This window comes from Macaca nemestrina, chromosome 7, assembly GCF_043159975.1.
Source record: "Macaca nemestrina isolate mMacNem1 chromosome 7, mMacNem.hap1, whole genome shotgun sequence".
Lineage (NCBI taxonomy): Eukaryota > Metazoa > Chordata > Mammalia > Primates > Cercopithecidae > Macaca > Macaca nemestrina.
The window spans coordinates 87420303-87436635 of NC_092131.1; the positions used below are offsets into that span (position 1 = coordinate 87420303).

General features: G+C 54.3%; 2 protein-coding genes across 23 annotated transcripts; one reads left to right on the top strand and one right to left on the bottom strand.

Moving 5' to 3' along the window:
- Window positions 1-1715: 1715 nt before the first annotated feature.
- Window positions 1716-16286, top strand: LOC105496572 (zinc finger protein 219). 13 transcript variants are annotated; one of them, XM_011767105.3, is made up of 5 exons: window positions 1716-1833; window positions 12603-12691; window positions 12980-14411; window positions 14797-14928; window positions 15203-16286. In XM_011767105.3, the coding sequence occupies exons 2-5, from the start codon at window positions 12686-12688 to the stop codon at window positions 15805-15807; spliced, it is 2175 nt and encodes a 724-aa protein (XP_011765407.2). In that variant the 5' UTR covers window positions 1716-1833; window positions 12603-12685; the 3' UTR covers window positions 15808-16286. The 13 variants fall into 13 exon arrangements, with proteins under 13 accessions (XP_011765407.2, XP_011765406.2, XP_011765405.2 ...); XM_011767104.3 differs by lacking the exon at window positions 1716-1833 and adding an exon at window positions 3143-3229; XM_011767103.3 differs by lacking the exon at window positions 1716-1833 and adding an exon at window positions 7105-7521.
- LOC105496571 (transmembrane protein 253) lies at window positions 1833-5719 on the bottom strand. Of its 10 annotated transcripts, XM_011767100.2 has the most exons (7): window positions 5146-5719; window positions 4879-5022; window positions 4352-4462; window positions 4207-4263; window positions 3812-3922; window positions 3548-3694; window positions 1833-3193 (listed from the first exon to the last, which is right to left on the bottom strand). In XM_011767100.2, exons 2-7 carry the CDS (start codon window positions 4984-4986, stop codon window positions 3074-3076), a joined length of 654 nt encoding a protein of 217 aa, XP_011765402.1. In that variant the 5' UTR covers window positions 4987-5022; window positions 5146-5719; the 3' UTR covers window positions 1833-3073. The 10 variants fall into 10 exon arrangements, 9 of the variants coding, with proteins under 9 accessions (XP_011765402.1, XP_070956615.1, XP_070956614.1 ...); XM_071100514.1 differs by having other exon boundaries at window positions 3548-3922; window positions 4879-5017; XM_071100513.1 differs by having other exon boundaries at window positions 3548-3922.
- Window positions 16287-16333: the final 47 nt, after the last annotated feature.

The following is a 16333-nucleotide window of genomic DNA, read 5'->3' on the forward strand; positions in this document are numbered from 1 at the left end:
GCTCAAGCCTGTAATCCCAGCACTTTGGGAGGCGGAGACGGGCGGATCACGAGGTCAGGAGTTCGAGACCATCCTGGCTAACACGGTGAAACCCCGTCTCTACTAAAAAAAAAAAATACAAAAAGCTAGCCGGGCGAGGTGGCTGGCGCCTGTAGTCCCAGCTACTCGGGAGGCTGAGGCAGGAGAATGGCGTAAACCCGGGAGGCGGAGCTTGCAGTGAGCTGAGATCCGGCCACCGCACTCCAGCCCGGGCGACAGGCGAGACTCCGTCTCAAAAATAAAAAAATAAAAAAAATAAATAAAGTACTTTTCCTTGTGTGATTTTATTTTAGCCTTGATACTCCAGTAAGGTAGAGAGAATAAATATTATTACCATAACCTCCAAGTGAACAAAATGTAGTTCAGAGAGGTCTGACTTGCCCAAGCAACAGAATTAGAATCTAGGTTTCCTGAGTCCCAGTCCTATTGAGGAAAAATTTCTAGTAAGAACTTAGGGGTTCATGAAACCAAACCAAAGAAGTAGGTATGAGCATAACTGCTGGAACAGATAAATTTCAACTGCTAAGCTGTTCAAAAATCACCACAAACTATTAATACATTTCTTTTTTCTTTTGATACAGTCTCACTTTGTCTCCCAGGCTGGAGTGCAGTGGTGTGATCTTGGCTCACTGCAACCTCTGCCTCCTGGGTTCAAGCAATTCTCCTGTCTCAAACTCTCGAGTAGCTGGGATTACAGGCACCCACCACCATGCCGGCCTAATTTTTGTAATTTTAGTAGAGACGGCCACCATATTGGTCAAGCTGGTCTTGAACTCCTGACCTCAGGTGATCCACCCATCTTGGTCTCCCAAAGTGCTGGGATTACAGGCGTGAACCTCCCAGCCCCGCCAACTATGTTTCTTTTAATGAAGTATTTCTGCTTCCCCTCTCCTTGCAGGCATTGCCCTTCTGGCCTTCCTTAAGTTGGGTGTGGCTATATGACTTGCTTTGGCCATTGAATGGGTGGAAGTGACATGAATGTATCACTTCACGGCAGCATTTAAGAGTCCATGAAGAATTCTTCATGCTTACTTCCATTCTGAGAGTGGGGGCGGGTGGGTAACTTTAACCTTCATAGTGACAGGGTAGGATCTCAAAATGGTGGCGCTCCATGAGCTTGGGTACCTTAAACATTTGCAATGAACAGAACCCCTTGCCAGCCTACTTTGGACACGGAGTATGAGAAACAAACCTTTGTGGTTTTAAGCCACTGTGGTTTTGGCATTTACCACAGCAGAGCCTAGCCTAATCTGACTGATAGAGGTTAATTTACACGGTCATCAAGCTTCTCTAGGAACTAGAATGCAATATCTAATCTGATCACATCACTAAAACCTGGAAAACAGAACAAATTGTTAATTTTCTTCCCTCAGCTTCCTCATCTACCACCACCTTCTGACTTTCAAGAAAATTACTCTTTTCTCGGCCCTGCACACATGAGCTCTCCATTATTCTGGCAGTTACCCTAGGGGAGAGGAAGAAATGCAGAAGGCCTAGATCTTTTCTCCATTCCAGAGCCTGATCCCAGAACTGTCCCCACCCACTAGTACTCACACTTAACCTTGTCATAGGAAGATTATTACCACTCTTCCAAGGTGTCACAAACAGAAAGGAGCTGCAGCGGGCGCCACTGCAATGTCAAGGCAAGGCAGCCAGGCTGCGCTCTATCCTCACTGGTGCCTGGCCCTGGCTAGGCCGGGAGAAGCAGCATTCTCTAGGGAAAGAAGCCTTCTCAAGTGGGAACAAAAATGAGTGTGAGGCCAACAGCCATTCCGGGCACTATGTGAATTTGGGGTGAGTTCTCTTGGTACTCCAGCTCTGGTCAATTTCTAGTTTCTAGCGACTAGCAAGCTGCCCAGCTGCTGCTGCTACTGGGACTCCCAGTTCTCCCGGGCTTTTCCCAAGCCCAAGCGAGCCTGTTATCTTTGCACACTTGCAAAGGTCGTAAACGGTGGGGGTTGAACGCAGCCAGAACTTCAGCAACCCGACCGCAGCGGAGATCAAAGGTCGGCGGGTCAGCCCAGAGGCCGAGCCTGCGCAGTCCCGCTCCCGCGTTGGACATAAAGGGTGGCGGCAGCGCGGGCTCGTTACACCGGCGTGCTCGCAAGAGGCGGGAAAGCGTTAGGCAGAGACGCAGGTCGCAGCGTCCCTCCCTCTGCCTGCCCTATCTACCCGCCTGCCCAGCGAGCCTGTCTTCAGCGCCCAGGCCCTAGGGGAGGGGACGAGAAAGGCCCCGCGCTTCTGACTCATCATCTCCAACCCCTTTCTCGCGCGCGCTCCAAGTCTCAGGACTTCGGACCTGGGCCCTCCTGCGAGGGGGTGCGGCGACAGCATCTGGGAAGCCCCAGCTCTGCCAAGCGTCAGCTCCGAGCCCTCGCCAGTCTCTGAAGCTGCCAGCGCAGGGCTGGGAACCCAGAGCCAGCTCTCTATTGCAGTGGCTGGGGGAGCGGCACGCCAGTGCAGGACCGCCCGCCCGGCTCCTCCCCGAACGCGGGGCCAGTGGTCGCGTCCGAGAAAGCGCTAGGCTAGGCCCCGACTTCCCCGCCTCGCGTCACTCAGCACATCCACAGCGCCCCTACCGCAGAGAGAAGGCTCTTTATTTCCCGGCCGGTCACGGGCTAGTGGGGCATCCTGGGACTTGTAGTCTCCGCTGCAGCAGAAAGGAGACGGATCGAAAGGGGAACTGGGGCACTCCTGAATTGGATTCAGGGAGTTGGCGTGTGCAGGGTCCAGGATTTGGAGTGGATGGGATTATGAAAAGTGGACAGAAAAAAAGAGTGAGATGAGGCAGATGTGAAGCTGTATGGGGAGGTGACAGGGAGGATATGGATGGAAGGGAGAAAGCAGCTTTTCAAGGTGGTAGGTGAGATATATTCTCGTCCAGGTATATCTTCCTCTAACAGGGAAGGAACGCAAAAAGGGCCTGCTCTGAGTGAAAACTGAAGGCATTCCCGGACTTCCTGTTGGACTCAAAGGATCCCAGCAAGCTTCTGAGTTTGGTGGGGTGGGGCAGGAATGTCTGGAGAGCATTCTCTCAGGGTGGAAGGAGAGCAGCACGTGTCTGTTCCCGCTGTCCCGCCCTCTCATTTGCTCCTGTGCTGGCCACCGTGGGACCATTCTCCAAACCAGGAACCTCTTCCAACTCAGAGAAGCCCTGAAAACCAGAGACAGGTGTGAGCAAATTGTAGAGGTGAGAAAGGAGAAACCCCAGACAGAAACAACTGCTTCCTCCTGCCCAATTTTTTATCCTATTTCCCATAGTCCTGCCAATATTTAGGCAGCTTCCTAATGCTTTCCCACTCTTTTAACCTCAATCATTTGGGTTCCCAATTCCCTCTTACCCACCATTAGGGGAGAAATGTCCAAAGCCAGAGAAAGCCAATCAGTTTCATTCTAGGACCTCTTCTCTCCTGCCCCATTGTTTTCCGTTAAATGCCACTGACCAGGATAGCCAGTGGAAAAATTAGTTGGCAGCTAGCTATTCATGCTTTCTTCCCTGCCCCCATACCTCCTGCAGCTCCTGGTAGTGCAGACTCTGGCTCCTGCAGCATCCTGGTTTCCTCTGGCTCAGCAAGAATAGGGCGTGCACTGAGACCAGCACTCCCCCTAGGGTGAAGGCCTCAGCACTGAGCTCCAGCACCAGCAAGCCAGCATGCTGCAGGTAGACAAGGCTGAGAATGCAGGGACCCCGCACCTGTTCGCCCCTGCCCTTTTCCCTTTTCACCTCCTCCTGCCTCCTCATCCTCCCACCTTCTCCTTCATTCACCAGTACCTGGGAGGAGGCAGTTGGGGCAGGCCCCAAGGCTGTCTTCATCACCTCGACCACCACCACGATGAAACCCAAGATCAAGTTGAAGGTGTTGAATATCATCATGGCCCGCACCTGCCAGTGAGCCAGCTCAGCCCTGCCCAGCCTAGGGGAGTCATTCCAACCTCAATCCCCACTTGCAGCCTAGCTGAAGACAAAACTCAGCTTCGGTTTCTCAGCCTCCAAACAGGGCCATAAGCCCTCTAACTTTTTTGCTTTCCCTCCTCAGTCATTGAGGCCAGTGAGTGGTGACAGCTGAGAGGATGAGTCAACACTTAGCCACTTACTTCCTAGGCTGAGGGTTGTAGGTGTCTGTTTTAGGGAGTGGGGGGACAGTGCTGCGTTCTCTTCCTTCTCACCTTCCAGAGGCGGGGTGCTCTGCGAAGCTCTAGGGTAACAGTCCCAGTGAGGAGACCCTGAATGGTGAGAGGGGCAAGTGTTGAGCTCTGGTCCCATTAGGAAGGGGCCCTGGGACCTTCCACCCTCCCTTGTGGTGGGTCTTACTGAGGCTCCAGGCCCAAGAGGCAGCGCTGTGGCCATGTGACATTCAGAGTTCAGGCAGGTGACTGAGACAGCAAGGGGCACCACAACCACTGCCAGCCATAGCTGACTCACCTGGGGTAAGGGCAGGGTAATTGAGGAGAAACTGTCAGGGATTCTCTTCCCTTCTCATAACTCCTGCCTCTTTAGAGATCAGGAAATGGGATTGAATGGAGGGTAGAGGAAAGCAGTCAACCCAGAGCAAGGAAGGAAGTGATCATTAAAAAATAAGTATCATTTAATTTTTTCTGCCTCATATTGTAGTTTAGTTACTTACCTGTATGTTTTCCCCCACAAGATGGAAGCTACTTGGAGATTAAGGGTCTTGCCTTGTTTATTTCTATGTTTTCCTCTACCCTCCTCCCATTCAGAACCTAGCACAGTTTCTGGCACATGGTAGGTGCTCACTTAACATGGATGGATGGATGGATGGAATTGAATTGGGTAGAAGTGGACATGCTGAGACTTGGGATGGGGTAGCCTGTCCTCACCGCCAGCACCAAGAGGTGCCCACTCTGCCTGTGCCTCGCCCAATGTTGTAGCTTTTCCAGACGGAGGCTGTGTCTCTCCTGCTCTTGCTGACCAGCTCTATCTTCCATGGCTCCTTTGCCCACAAGAATTAGGTGCTTCCTAGGCTGGGAAAAATACATTATAGGTTCCATCTATTAGGAGACAGGACATTCAACAACATATCTTTCAGTTATACCTCTGCCCACTCCCAATATCCAGGGATTTGAGGTCCAGGTCCTCACACCTACCTAGTCTGAAGCAGTTAACTCCAAAGGGATGGGACCCAGCTGGGTCTTAGGTCTCCTAAGGGGCTTGATAGCTCAGAGCAGACGACAAACTTGTCCTGGCAGAGAAAGGCTGTCAGGGATGGGGTGTGGTGGGGCAAAGGTTTCTATGAAGGCCTAAGGATCTAGGGAGTGGCCCTGGGTAGATACCGGCCTCAGTTCGCTCCACAAGATGTCTAGCCTGGCCTCACTCTGTTCCCATTTCTCATTACCCGCATTTCTGCCCATCCTGGGTTCCTTTTCTGGTTTCACTTACCTCATTCCCATGGACACTATCACTCTGGACCTCAATCCCCCTCATTTCCACATGATCTTACTTCTTGCTTTGGCTTCCTCCTCAAATTATTTGTCCTTCCTTAGAGATCCTACTTTCTGTCTGGATTGGTCCCCTGTCATTACTACTTGAAGCTTTGCCCCCAGACCAGGTAAGGTTAAATTCCAGTGGCTTTCTTGCCTCTCACTTTCTGGACAGTCTCCCTTCCCTTCTTTCTTGAAGGTTTTACTCTGAATTGAACACTGACTAAATGGATGGGGGGACTCTGTTTATAGTGGGGATTGTTTTTGATTCAATGATAACCTGCAACTGGATACACACACACACACACACACACACACACACATATATATGTATACATAAGATGGTCCTCAAATAGTGAGTCTTGGAAGGATGCTGTTGCAACAATTAATATTTTTGAGAGAGAAGGTGCCTCATAGCCAGACAGACCTGGACTGGAATCTTAGCTCTGCTGCTTCTCCATCTGTGTGATCTTGGATACATTATTATTATTGTTGTTATTATTATATTATTGAGAGAGGGGCTCACTGTCACTCAGGCTGGAATGCAGTGGCATGATCATGGCTCACTGTAGCCTACACATTCTGGGCTCAAATCATCCTGCCTCAGCCTCTCAAGTAGCTGGGATCACAGGCACATGCCACCATGTCTGGCTAATTTTTAAATTTTTTGTAGAGACAGGGTCTCACAGTGTTGCCTAAGCTGGTCTCAAACTCCTGGGCTCAAGTGATCTCCCCTCCTTGGCCTCCCAAACTGCTGGGATTACAGGTGTGAGCCACTGTGTGTGTCCTGATAGATACGTTTTTCTACCTATTCGAACCTCAGTTTGTTCACTGATAAAAGGGGGCTAACAATATGACTATGAAGAGTTGTTGATTCAGGGTGGGTGCTTACTATTAGTGGTGCTGATGAGGTCAAACTGATAAGCCTGATGCCCATACACTAAAGGTGTTATTCAGCAGGTGAGCTGGGGACACATTTCTACAGTCAGAAGCACAACCAGCTGGGCCCAAATATAGTCTATAGATCAAAACAAATCCCAGGTCTACCTGGGTGCCCTTGGCAAGTTGCTTAATCTCTCTGTTCCCTTATCTATAAAAGGAAGTTAATAATACCAGTCTCAAGGGGTTGCTTTCAGCATGGAAGAGAGCTTAGCCCAGTATCTGGCACACAAGTGCTCAATGTTAGTGGCTATGATCATCATCACTATTACTTCTTGTTGTTGACGGTAAGAGGAGACTGCGCCAGAAGACTCTAGAAGTTAGTAGAGGAGGCACGGTCCTGGGAGGCAAGTGATCTTTTGTAAGCCACTCCTGCCCCCATCAGTGCTGTGCCAACATCGGCGGGGCACTGTATCTACTTTTTTTTTCCCGGGGAGTGGGAGTCACGTTTTAAAGAGATCCAGAAAACTGTTGTGTGTCTACTCCTCCTCAATTCCCATGTGCATTGATTTTATTTGGTGGCGATGTGAGATGTTGGGCTTGCACTGAGGATCCCTGAGCCTGCAGGCCATTGGGGAGACTTCCTGAAGCCTCATTTTTCTTACTTGTAAATGGGGACTAATTTTATTATAGAGGGTTATTGGAAAGATTATAAACTATTAGATAGGTGAACAGGCATTCAGTAAATATTGAATAAATCTGAGTATACTACTTACTAGTTTGTAGTCTAGACTACAATCGCCTGGAAGGAAGGTACCACTTCTCTCTCATCCCTCACAGCGCTGAGCCCAGTGCCTGGCACTTAGTAAGCACTCAGTAAATATTTGTTGTATTGAAGAGCCATTAAAGTGACTTGAGGGATGGAAAATAGAATTCGAGAGGAAGGAGCAGGAATTGTTTATCAAGAACGGAAAGGACCGAAGAGTAACTTTAATAATGTTTCTTATACGGCCGACATTAACTATCTCTATAATCGCCCCTCCTCCTCCCCCAAAAGAGAGACAGAAATTGTAAGGGAGAGGCTTTGAGATAAAACCCCAGGAAGAACTTCCCGAGTCTGTGCATGTTGGGGCAGAAAGAGCGGCAGAGCCAACTCCTTCCCTGGTATGTCCGGGTTTAGGGAGGGAGGGGCAGTGCTGCTTGGAGGCTGGGGGAAGGACGAGATGACCTTTCAAAATCTCTTCCAGTCTCCTGTTGGAATCCTCTGTGCGCCCCACCCCCGCTCCCTCCCTTACTCCCTCCGACAGCGCCCCCCGTCTCCAAACCGCCCGCACCCCGCCCCTGGCGGCCGCCTCTCGCGGCTCCCGGGGTCCCCAGCTCCCTGTCCCCGGAGCCAGAGCCCGGCTCCCGCGCGGCTCCCAGCCCCGCCGCGCCGCCCCCCGCATGCTAATGGCCAGGCCGCCTCCCGCCGCACACAATGCGGGCCAGGGCCGGGGGCGGGGGACCGGGGAGGGGGCGGGGGCCGGGCCGGGGGCGGGGGGGCCGGGGCCCGGCGCATCTCCCCCGGCCCCACGTAACGCTGACGCCCGCGCCGCCGGCCCGCCGCCCGCCGCCGCCGCCGCCGCCCGCTCCGCCGCCGCCCGCCCGGGGCTCGTGAGTAGCCGCTCCCCCCACTCCCGGGCCCCCCCGTCCGCCACCCGGCCCCCGCCCCCGGCCCCCTCCCCCCCTCCCGGAGGGGGGGCCCGCTCAGCGCGCCCGGCTCGGAGCAGGTGCAGGGGGCGGGGGCGGGGGAGGGGCGCCGGCTCGGCCCCAAGCAAACTTCGCCCAGAGCTCCTGGGGGGGCGGGGTGGGGGTGGCGGCCTCGGAAGCCTGGAGAGCTGGGGGGCCCTAAGGAAGGGGGGGCCAGGTGGAGGAGCTGGGGGAGCAGACACCAAAGGGAAGGGCCAACGGGGGGGATGTGGCGGGGGAGGTGGCGGGTGTCTTTGTAGGGGCCCGAAGGCAGGGCGCGAGGGGCCTGGGGGTGAGGGGCGGCAGAGCCGCGAGCCTGAGTGGATGTGCACCCCTCAACCCCCGGCCCAGGTAGGGCTGGTGGGGGAGGGGGAAGGAGCCCAAACTCTCCGGGAGCACGGGGTGGCGGGGGAGGGGAGAGGATGGGGGGTGCTTCCCTCTTTGCGTCCCAAACAAAGTGTCACAAAGAGCTCGGCCCGCGGCAGCAGCGGAGGCGGCTGTAACTCAGCTTTTGTTCTCCTGGCCGGGGGTAGCTGAGCCTTGGCCTCCCTATCTCCCAACCCTGCCCCCCATCATCCTTCTGGCTTATCTTCCTGGGGAGGGGTCTGAGGTGCTGCTGGAAAAACCTCTCGGGCAGGATTGCAGGTCCTACCCTACTTAGCAATCTATTTCTGGGAGGGGGATTTTCCCAGAGGCTCCCTTGGTCACCCCTACGTCCCAGTCTGAGGACTGAGGCTCACGTGGGTGCTAATACTGACTTTTCTAGGGTCAGCTCTACTTAAAGGGACTTAGGGCTGTCTACATGACCCCCGTTCCCAAACCCAGGTCCTCCAGAACTTTCAAAATCAAAATCGGGGTTGCGTTAGGACATGCCTCTGGGATAAGATTCCCCATGGTGGGATGGCAGCAGGTGAGCAGGTGTGCCTTCCTCTTGCTTCCTGCTGTACCTTTGGAGTCCATGGCTGAGGTTCCATGTCTCCAACTCAGGAAAGTGAGGACACAGGGAAGGAGGCTTTACCAAGAACTCAGTCTAAAAAGGCTGGCGAGCTGCAGAGTGGAGTGGGTTTGGAGGAGCTATCTGAGCAGTGAGGTTCAGAGGGCCATGGAGAGGAGACCATAAAAGTGAACTACTGGTGTGTGTGTGTGATCAAGGTAGTCTTGACTGTAGACCGCCCTAGAAGCTCCCTTTGCTTTTAACCCCATCTAGTGCAGTGGTAATCATAATTGTTAGCAGATTCGGGAGGTGTAGGATTCTCAAGAGGGAAAACTGTTGTGTTAGAGGTGACCAGAGGCAGTTACAACTGGACGCCAGAAGTCCTGAACCCTTGCTCCTTACACTTTGACCCTAAAAACTTTTGAATCACAAGACTTGAGGGACAGTCTTTGTGTTCCATTTAGCAAATACTTCTATGTACCTGTCCTTGTTGTTTCTAAGTCTTTTCACCAACCATTCCATCCTTCTCTACTGAGTAAGGTTTAGTGATCCACACCCACTTCCCTACCAACTGCCCCAGCATGTAAGGATAATTGGCCTGTTGCTTTCGAAAGGTTTCTGATACCTATCCCTGGCCCTTCATCCTTACAGAATCCAAATAAGGGCAAGATAACCCCTGATTCCCAGTGGGGGTGGAAAGTAGGTCAGTGCTGCTGTCTGGCCAAGTCTCGGGATGGTGTTTAAGGCCTGACTATAGAAAACTCTGTGATTATTGTCCAGGGCAATATATGCATGACCTCGGTTCCAAGGCAGTTCTTTCCCCTACTGAGAAAAAAATCATGGGATCAGGTATCTGGAACCTGGTTTGATATGGAGATGATTCAGGAGATCTTGATTGGGCCTAGGAAGGTATCTCAGTGAGTTTTGTTGATTTTAGGCCACCTTCTGGGGAAACTTTCCCTGCTGGGGAATTCAGCTTCAGTTTGGGCCTTCTTGTATATCACTCTATTTCTGTTCTGGAAACTGCTATGTGCAAAGTGGTTTATTGTTGTTTTGTTTTGGGATAGGAAGCTTTGCCCTATTCCCACTCTTTTTGCCTCAGATATGAGGCCAGCTTCCTATGAGATTTTGCTGGCTATCCTACAGACAGTTTTATGGGCCCTAGAATCTTCTCAGAATGAGAGTATGTGCCCATAGGTTAGTCAGCTATGACCATGCAGTATTCCCAGCCCCCCCGCCTCCACCATCTGCTTCCTCTGAATATACCAGATTGGCTGTACACCAGGATGTTCCGGGAATCCCCAGGAGAGCAACAGAATGTGATGGACCCAAATATGATGCCTCAGTAACTCATTCCAGGATGTACAAACTGTAACTGTCAGGATGCTCCTTATAGCTAATTAAAATTCTTCTAGTTACATCTATTTTCTATTAGCTCTTTCTATTTTCAGTGACATCTAAAAGGCCAAAATAATCCCTCTGGTACCACTGGGTTTTTTTCTATGGTTTTCAGATAGGAACGAAAAAAAAAAAATGCTCTAGCTTTTCTGTGTTGTATCTGTGATGCTAAAATGGCAAAGAGCCCCTCTAGCACCTCATAGCTCTATCTATGGTACTGAGGTGGCCCAAGTGGCTTCTGTGGTAGCCCACTGCACTCTCCATGGTACTGAAGGGATGACCATTTGTTTTAACATCTCTCTGGGGTCCAAAAGAGTTCTATGACTTAGAACCACAGATTTTTTTGAGCAGGAAGGGACTAACAATATAAATTAGTCCAATCCCCTTATTTTACTGATGAGTAAACTGGGAGGTTAAGTGATTTAGTAAGGGTTGTAGGGTTATCAATGTTCAGACTAGGCCTACAATAGCCTTGTACCCCTCAGTCCTATTCTAATTCACCTTCTGTGGCACTATTCAATAAGCCTAGCTAGGCTCTTAGTCCCAGGAAAGGATCCAGAGGATGAGAGTGGGTGCCCTAATTTGAAGCTACAGAAATACACATATTAAGTGATAGTGGAGGTCGTCTGGTGACCCTTGGACAAGGACACTTTGTTAATTATAATAACTGCTAATAATAATCCTATAGCCCCGATTCCACATGTAACAGGTACCTGCCCCTTCATGGAGTTTTACCACATCCACTAAATGTCAAAAATTAAAGAAGCCTTGGACCTCCAGAGCCTTTTCTCTCTGCTGACAGGCAGGTTGACTCCTGGCCCAGTTCTTTTCTATTAAAGATCCTTAGGCAAAGTAGTGCTTGCATCTTTTTCTTTCTCAGTAACCCATTTCAGTTTCGTGATGCCTATTGTAAGGAAGTTCTTTATATCTCAAATATTCTTTCTTAGACAAAAAAAAAAATATGGTTAGGCCCACATTCATTTAGCCTTGACCAGATACCGTTCTCTGTATGAGGCAGAAAGGTAGACTAGATGACTCCTGGTCATCTTCCCAGGCCTATTTCCATGAATCTTGATTCTGGGGTTTCTTCTAAGTCCTCATGCTAAACTCCTCTGCAGCTTAGGATCAGCACCCCCCCCCCCATCCTCTTCCTCTCAATGATCTCCTTCCCCAGCACTGGAGCTCTGCAAGTCCCAGGCCTAGGGAATTTTAGCCTGGAGAATTTTAACCCCTTCCTGCTCAGAGCATGTGCTGAGTCCCTATCTGTGCAGATGGCCCAGCCCCGCCCCCCGTCCCTCACTCCAGCCTCTTGAGCTCAGAGCCAGTGTAATCCTCCTCTTGTGTGAGGGAGCCTCTCCCCTGCAGAGAGGAGGAAAGCCTGCCTCGGAACAGCCCTGGACAAAGGGGCTCAGATGCCCCATCATACTGCAGGCTCCAAGGTTTGAAACAAGGGGATGAATCCTATACGGTATTTGCAGTTTTTAGCCCCTTCCCCAGGCTAGCTGTGCCCCTTAACTTCCACTCCTCCCCCAACTCTCTCTTCATTCCCTCTCCCTCTGGCTCCCTCCCCCTCATGCCCCTCCCCCTCTGTCTGTCTTCAGACTCTGCTGCTGGGAGGTGTTTCTCTCCCATGCATGAATGAGTCTCTGTAATGAATGGAAATGAATGGATCAGGAATCCAGGCGGAGGGAGGGAGAATGAGGGGGGAAAGACAGAAAGACAGGGTAAGGGCAGAAGGAAGCACTGTGGAACCTGGAAGGATGTTTGGCTGGCTGGTCAGTTAGGGGTCTCAGAGCAACTGATCCCATTTGGATAACTGGGGAGCATGGCAAGCCCACCCCATTTGCTCACCACACTGCATAGCCCAACCTACATGGGAGAGGGGCATACTGTGATGGTCTTCCCCACCGCCAGGGGGTGGGGTGGTAGTTGTGGTTGTTCTGGACCATGCATTTAAAATGTAGAATTTCGGGAAGAAATCTGGATTATTTGGGAGGCTTGTAGGCTTGGCAAATCAAGAGGTACAGTTTTTGAGTACAGCAGCCCCTTCGTGCCTCAAGATGCAAGTAGGGAGAAGGGATTGGTTTTGGGAATACAGAGTGCTGAGAGTTTGGGGGTAGGGAGTGACTTTACTGCTGAAAACTAGGGCTCATCTCTTCCTCCAAATCTGTCTCTCTTGCTTTAGCTCCACAGCACCTGTTGCCTTCATTAGCAGCTTTTCCTCCTCTTCCCTGCACTCCCCAGAACCAAAGAATGTGAAGGGGGTCCATGGAGGTGAGTGAAGCTCTGGCTTCAACCTACAAGTACCTACAACTGTATACTCCTTCTCCTGCCTACCTCTCTCTCTCTTTGACCTCCCATTATTAGAAGTTAACTCCTTGGTCCTGACATCTCGATTCCCATACACCCCACCCCCAACTTCCCGAGGTGAGTAGCACTGTGTGTTCCTAGTTCAGGCTCCAGTCCACCTTCCCTCGTGTTGTCCTGGCCCTCGAGGTGACGCCCTTTCTTCCTTTACAGCTCTACCTTCACCCTTTGCTCTACGCAGATCTTTCTCCACAGGGCTCACGTCCCCGCGCCCCGAGCGGCCACTTAGCGCCGTCGCCGCCGGCTTTCGACGGCGAGCTGGATTTGCAGCGATACTCCAACGGGCCAGCCGTGAGCGCAGGGTCGCCCGGGATGGGAGCGGTGAGCTGGTCTGAGAGTCGTGCAGGCGAACGGCGCTTCCCCTGCCCTGTATGCGGGAAGCGCTTCCGCTTCAACTCTATCCTGGCTTTGCACCTGCGGGCGCACCCAGGCGCCCAGGCCTTCCAGTGCCCACACTGCGGCCACCGCGCGGCGCAGCGGGCTCTGCTGCGCTCGCACCTGCGCACACACCAGCCCGAGCGCCCACGTAGTCCTGCTGCACGCCTGTTGCTGGAGTTGGAAGAGCGCGCCCTACTACGCGAGGCTCGACTGGGGAGAGCCCGAAGCTCAGGGGGCATGCAGGCCACCGCTGCCACTGAGGGCTTGGCGCGGCCCCAGGCTCCTTCATCCTCCGCCTTCCCTTGCCCCTACTGCAAAGGCAAGTTTCGCACCTCGGCGGAGCGCGAACGCCACCTGCACATCCTGCACAGGCCCTGGAAGTGCGGCCTGTGCAGTTTCGGCTCCAGCCAGGAGGAGGAGCTGCTGCACCACAGCCTGACGGCCCACGGGGCTCCCGAGCGCCCCCTGGCGGCCACCACCGCTGCGCCTCAGCCTCAGCCTCAGCCTCAGCCTCAGCCTCAGCCTCCACCCCAGCCCGAAACTAGATCAGTCCCGGAGCCGGAGCCCGAGCCCGAACGTGAGGCAACCCCGACCCCAGCTCCTGTCGCTCCCGAGGAGCCCCCAGCACCTCCAGAGTTCCGCTGCCAAGTGTGCGGCCAGAGCTTTACACAGTCTTGGTTTCTCAAGGGCCACATGCGTAAGCACAAGGCCTCCTTCGATCATGCGTGTCCGGTGTGCGGCCGCTGCTTCAAGGAGCCCTGGTTCCTTAAGAACCACATGAAGGTGCACGCCAGCAAGCTGGGCCCACTGCGTGCCCCGGGGCCTGGCTCCGGGCCTGCCCGGGCCCCGCAGCCTCCTGACCTCGGCCTGCTGGCCTATGAGCCGTTGGGCCCAGCGCTCCTCTTGGCCCCGGCGCCCACCCCGGCCGAGCGCCGTGAGCCCCCGAGCCTCTTGGGCTACCTGAGCCTGCGGGCTGGCGAGAGCCGGCCCAACGGCGAGGGTGCTGAGCCCGGGCCCGGCCGCAGCTTCGGAGGCTTCCGCCCGCTGTCCTCTGCTCTCCCGGCCCGGGCTCGCCGGCACCGTGCGGAGGAGCCGGAGGAAGAAGAGGAGGTGGTGGAGGCCGAGGAGGAGACCTGGGCCCGGGGCAGGTCGCTGGGCCCTCTGGCTTCCCTGCATCCGCGCCCGGGTGAGGGACCGGGGCACTCTGCCCCTTCTGCTGGGGCCCCGGCAAGATCGACCACCACGCAGGGTATGTAGGGACCCTCCGCTCTCCGGGTACGCCGCGTCCTCCTCTGACTCTTACGCCGCCACTCCCCCATAGCTTCCTTTTTAAAATAACTTATCTTTTATTTCTTCTGAGTTTTTTTGTTTTGTTTTTTTTTTCTGGAGGCTTTGCCATCATTTGAGAACACTTGACTCTTTAGTCACAACAAATCTAACCCCTCAGACTTTTGTTTCCTTCTGGACTCCGAGGGGAAGCAGCCCTATGGGGTGGGTGTGGGGTGGGTATGGGGTGGGTGTGGGGTGGGTATGGGGTGGGTGTGGGGTGGGTATGGGGTGGGTGTGGGGTGGGTGCACGGGACCTGGACAGAGTGTAGGCCCCCGCTGACTTCCTCTTAATATATGTGTTGCAGAAGAGAATGGGCTGTTGGTTGGAGGGACCCGGCCTGAAGGGGGCCGGGGCGCCACCGGCAAGGATTGTCCCTTCTGCGGAAAATCTTTCCGCTCAGCACATCACCTCAAAGTGCATCTGCGAGTGCACACAGGTGAGGGAGGCAGCTTCCGGCGTGGAGAGGGGACTGGGGGGCGGGCAGAAAGGCGAGGGCTACCGAAACACCGGGAGGTGAAGTTTGTTCCGAAGCCTTCAGTTTGGCTGGATGAGATCACTTGGGAAATGAGGCTCCTTTATTAAATCAAAGTGGGTGGGAGACGCAGTGCCCTTTCTTGGTTCTGAGAATGAGGTCTCTAAATTGGGCGAAATTCGGGTGGGTGCGTGCAGTGATCGTGACCCCGTAACCCTTTTGCACCCACTTTCTCCAGGCGAGCGGCCCTACAAGTGTCCGCACTGTGACTACGCGGGCACCCAGTCCGGCTCGCTCAAGTATCACCTACAGCGCCACCACCGGGAGCAGAGGAGCGGGGCCGGCCCCGGGCCACCCCCGGAACCACCGCCTCCTTCCCAGCGGGGTTCAGCCCCGCAATCTGGAGCCAAGCCGTCTCCACAGCCTGCGACCTGGGTGGAGGGTGCCTCAAGCCCCCGGCCTCCTTCTAGCGGTGCTGGGCCGGGGTCCCGTCGGAAGCCCGCCAGCCCTGGCAGGACCCTGCGCAACGGGCGAGGTGGTGAGGCCGAACCCCTGGACCTGTCCTTGCGGGCAGGGCCGGGAGGCGAGGCCGGGCCGGGGGGTGCCCTCCACCGCTGCCTCTTCTGCCCTTTCGCCACTGGAGCCCCAGAGCTCATGGCCTTGCACCTTCAAGTGCACCACAGCCGCCGGGCTAGGGGCCGCCGGCCACCCCAGGCTGACGCGTCCTCGCCCTATGCCCGAGTACCATCAGGAGAGACCCCTCCCAGTCCTTCGCAGGAAGGGGAGGAGGGCTCCGGGCTGTCCAGACCCGGAGAGGCAGGGCTAGGGGGGCAAGAACGGTAGTGAGCCCTCAGGGGCGATTAGCTTAGTGAGCTTACCCCGCCGGAGCGGGGGAGCGCTAGAGGTAGTTGGGTAGAGAAGCCAGCAGGGGGCAGCTTGGGACCCATATCCCAGCCCCAGGCGGACCAGAGGTGGAAGGGGCGGCGGGCGTAGGAGGGTGGGCTGGCGGTACCCACCCAGCCCAAGGGAGTCACAGTGCCTTAGAAGTGGCAGAGGTGAGGGTCAAAGAACGGGGTCCCTGGGCTGGCAGAGAGGGTTTGTGTCCCTGTTGAGGAGCCACTCTGCCAGTCTTTGCTGGTCCATAGGCGTGAGAGTTTATTTTTGTACAAGGGGTGAGGGTGGGGAGCACTGTACCCTTCTAGCCCCATCAGGGGCTCTGTAGACGTCGCTATTTTTGGTACGATTCCTGTCATCCCTGTTGCAGAGTCGTGTCCCCAATAAACAGGTGTCGTGAGGCACAGGGCCCTGTGTCTGTCTGCCTACCTATGTCCTGCTCCTCTCTTTGGGCCCTTCTGTCAGGAAATAGTCA

Coding starts and splice junctions, on each gene's coding strand:
- LOC105496571 (XM_071100512.1), bottom strand. CDS start 5,049: ATGGAACCTATAATGTATTTTTCCCAGCCTAGGAAGCACCTAATTCTT. Junction 4,463..4,878: donor GGCACCTCTTGGTGCTGGCG/GTGAGGACAGGC, acceptor CCCTTACCCCAG/GTGAGTCAGCTATGGCTGGC. Junction 4,264..4,351: donor CTCTTGGGCCTGGAGCCTCA/GTAAGACCCACC, acceptor CTCACCATTCAG/GGTCTCCTCACTGGGACTGT.
- LOC105496572 (XM_011767105.3), top strand. Junction 14,412..14,796: donor AAGATCGACCACCACGCAGG/GTATGTAGGGAC, acceptor TATGTGTTGCAG/AAGAGAATGGGCTGTTGGTT. Junction 14,929..15,202: donor GCATCTGCGAGTGCACACAG/GTGAGGGAGGCA, acceptor CACTTTCTCCAG/GCGAGCGGCCCTACAAGTGT.